This window comes from Vombatus ursinus, unplaced genomic scaffold (genome assembly GCF_900497805.2).
Source record: "Vombatus ursinus unplaced genomic scaffold, bare-nosed wombat genome assembly UNPS02005040.1, whole genome shotgun sequence".
Taxonomy (NCBI): Eukaryota; Metazoa; Chordata; class Mammalia; order Diprotodontia; family Vombatidae; genus Vombatus; species Vombatus ursinus.
In genome coordinates, this window is record NW_020944818.1 from 1,103 (window position 1) to 4,427 (window position 3,325).

At 38.8% G+C, this 3,325-nt stretch overlaps 1 protein-coding gene across 1 annotated transcript; it reads left to right on the top strand.

The window, feature by feature from the left end:
• Positions 1-850: 850 nt before the first annotated feature.
• Positions 851-1,780, top strand: LOC114028972 (olfactory receptor 13C9-like). The gene has a single exon (XM_027843317.1). The coding sequence runs from the start codon at positions 851-853 to the stop codon at positions 1,778-1,780; it is 930 nt and encodes a 309-aa protein (XP_027699118.1).
• The last annotated feature ends 1,545 nt before the right edge of the window (positions 1,781-3,325 follow it).

Consider the following 3,325-nt stretch of genomic DNA (forward strand, 5'->3'; position numbering starts at 1 on the left):
TATAGATAATCATATATTGAGTCATAGAGAAAGAAGGAATAAGCATAGCATACACAAAGTGAATACTAAGAATTCCTAGGGTGTTTCAGGCCACTAACACCATTGGTCTTACTGGAGAAGAAGGTTGAGGTAAGGTACATTAACTTCTGGTCCTATTAACAGACTAAATCATGGCTTCTATTTTCCCATCACAGAGGCAGTGTTCATTTTCCTGAAGAGATGATGTGGAATTCTGTGAATGGTACTTAACACTCCCTTGCCTGCCATCTCTCAATGGCACAATGAGGAGGAGACCCAAGATCTGAACAATGGAAGCAATGGAAGCCAATCCATGTGCAGCCAAAAGGACCTTATATAGTCAAGGGACCCATTTGTGTCCAGTCATTTTCTAAAAGCAAAATTATTCATTCTTGCCCCCCAAATTATCTCTTCTCCTATTCTTCCGTAACCTCAAGCATCTAGTAATATATAGCAGCTGCCATGCACCAGTAATAAGCAAGTGAACTTGGAGAAAGATTGAAAACACCTAAATATTTGACAATATGATTGGGGAAAATCAGTATTTGTTTCACAATTTCACTGCATTCGTAGAAGTGTTAGTATTTGGGACTAAAGCAGCATCAGGTAAAACACAGGAATCATCTTGCAGTGGTTAAATTGTAGCTTAGAACATGTCCTGGAGTTTCAGATAAAAAGAATTTGTATAGCTTTAAATGAGGATATGAAATGTAACCAGAAAAGTCATCCCTGTTTTAAACAGAGCAAGGAGAATTTGTATTTGAAGGAGTATTTGAATTTACCTTGTGCTTTTCCAAGTAGTTAATGCTAAAAGTAAAAGAGGGCTAAGAGAATGGATGGGGCAAATCAGACTATTGTGCTGGAATTCTTTCTGCTGGGGCTTTCTAAGCATCCCAATGTGGAGATTGTTCTCTTTGTGTTATGCCTGGGGATATATTTGATCATCTTGCTGGGGAACTCCTCTCTCATCATATTGAGTATTCTGGATTCCAACCTTCATACCCCCATGTATTTCTTCCTTAGTAACCTCTCCTTCATGGACATCTTTGGTACATCCTCCTTTGTTCCCTTCATGTTGGTCAATTTCCTATCAGTCAGAAAAACCATATCTTTCCCAGCATGTGCATTACAAATGTACCTAACTCTTGCCCTGGGAACAACAGAGAGTGTGCTGCTGGCCATGATGGCGTATGACCGGTATGTGGCCATCTGCAATCCCCTGAGATATACAATCATCATGAATATGAGAGTTTGTGTGCAGTTGGCAGCCCTAAGTTGGATAGTTGGGAGTGTAAACTCATTACTGCAAACAATCCTCGCATTGAGGCTTTCCTTCTGTGGAAAGAATGTCATTGATCATTTTTTTTGTGAAGTCCTAGCTGTCGTGAAACTGGCCTGCGTGGATATTTCCCTCAATGCTTTTGTCATGATGGTAGCCCTTGTGCTGGTTACATTGACCCCACTGCTGCTCATTCTCATCTCATATGTGTTTATCCTTGCCACCATTCTGAGCCTCAACTCAACTGAAGGAAGGAAGAAAGCCTTCTCCACCTGTTCAGCACACCTGGCTGTGGTCATCATATTCTTTGGAACGATACTCTTCATGTACTCAAAACCCAAGGCAAAGGATCCAGATTCAGACAAACTGATTGCTTTGTTCTATGGTGCAGTGACTTCCATGCTGAATCCCATTATCTACAGTCTGAGGAACAATGAGGTGAAGGCAGCAGTGAAAAAGGTGATGTTCTGCAATAGAACATGAAACATATACCATTATTTCATGATAGAGTTTAAACATAAGAAAATTGCAAACCATATATTCAGGAATCCCTGACATTGTTACGAAGAAGCCTTCATTTTATTAGTCTGTGAACTCAAAAAATTTGCTTTTTAAAATATTTTTACTTTAACCTCTGTGATTTTTGGTTCACAGGTGTAGATTGTATATTTTCCTATAAATAGATTTTCACAATGAACTCCAAATCTGCTTCTTGGTGATAGAGTGTGTGTGTGTGTGTGTGTGTGTGTGTGTGTGTGTGTGTGTGTATACAGATATGCGTATGTATGGATGTGTATATATAGGTATATGTACGTATGTGTGTATGGTTCAGTCATGTCCAACGTCATGACCCCATTTGGGGTTTTCTTGGCAAAGATACTGGAGTGTTTCCCATTTTCTTATCCAGTTCATTTTACAGATGAGGAAACTCACGCAAACAGGTTTAAATGACTTACCCAGGCTCACAAAGCTAGAAAGTGTCTGAAGCCAGATTTGAACTCATAAAAATGAATCTTCCTGATTCCAGGCCCGGTGCTCTATCCTGTATGTCACCAAGGTGCCCCAAATATATAGATATAGTTACTGACACAGATTCAGATATAGATGCAGATACATATACAGCTGAAGATATAAATATAGATATAGATGTGTATATAGATATACACAGACACATGCATATAAACATATTTAATCGGGGTCCCATAGTACCAATATATTGCCTTTATTCTCAAGGCATCAAATATTTGAAGAGTTGTGATAAGAAAGAGAAATGAGACTAATTTTGCTAAGCTCCAGTGGGCTGAAACAAAAAGGGAGAAGTAGCCAAGACATAAACTCTTACTCAGTATAAGAAAAAATTCCCTCATTATTGGGGCTATCCACAAATTGAACAGGCTGACCTGGGAGGTAATGTGTTCTTCTTCTTGAAATGCCCTTAAGCAAAATCAGGATGAACACTTTTGGGGGAGGTTGTAAAGATTCTTGGTCAGACAAAGACAAGTTAGATGACTTTTAGAATCATTTCCAATTTGGAGATTTTGTGAGTTTCTTATATACAGGGATGTGCTGGTAAATGTTTATCAACTAGCTCAAAAAAAAAAAACCAATAAGCACAACAAACATTTAATTTGAATCTCTCTTAGTTATCTCTTTGGCCATCACTTCCTTAAGCCCAGATAATCAACAAAACTACAAATTAATCTCTGATTTGTAGTATTTTGCTGATTTCCCAGGTGCAAATGCTCACACTGAAAATTTTGCTATTAACTCTTGTAAGCTGGTACAAGCTAACTCTAGCACACCCTTGCTTATACCTTGCATGCCCACCTCCTCTCCTGGTCAGACATGACCTCAGTGGTATCCTTTACATGACATTTTGCATGTAAGTCATCACAGGAAATATACTTCAATTGTTTGTGAACATCATGCACATGTTCCATTGACCTCTGGGCCATTTGTAACTTGATTCTTCCAAAAGTGTGTCTCTCCAGGAATTGCATGGGGTCAATAGCACTAATCTCTAAGTTT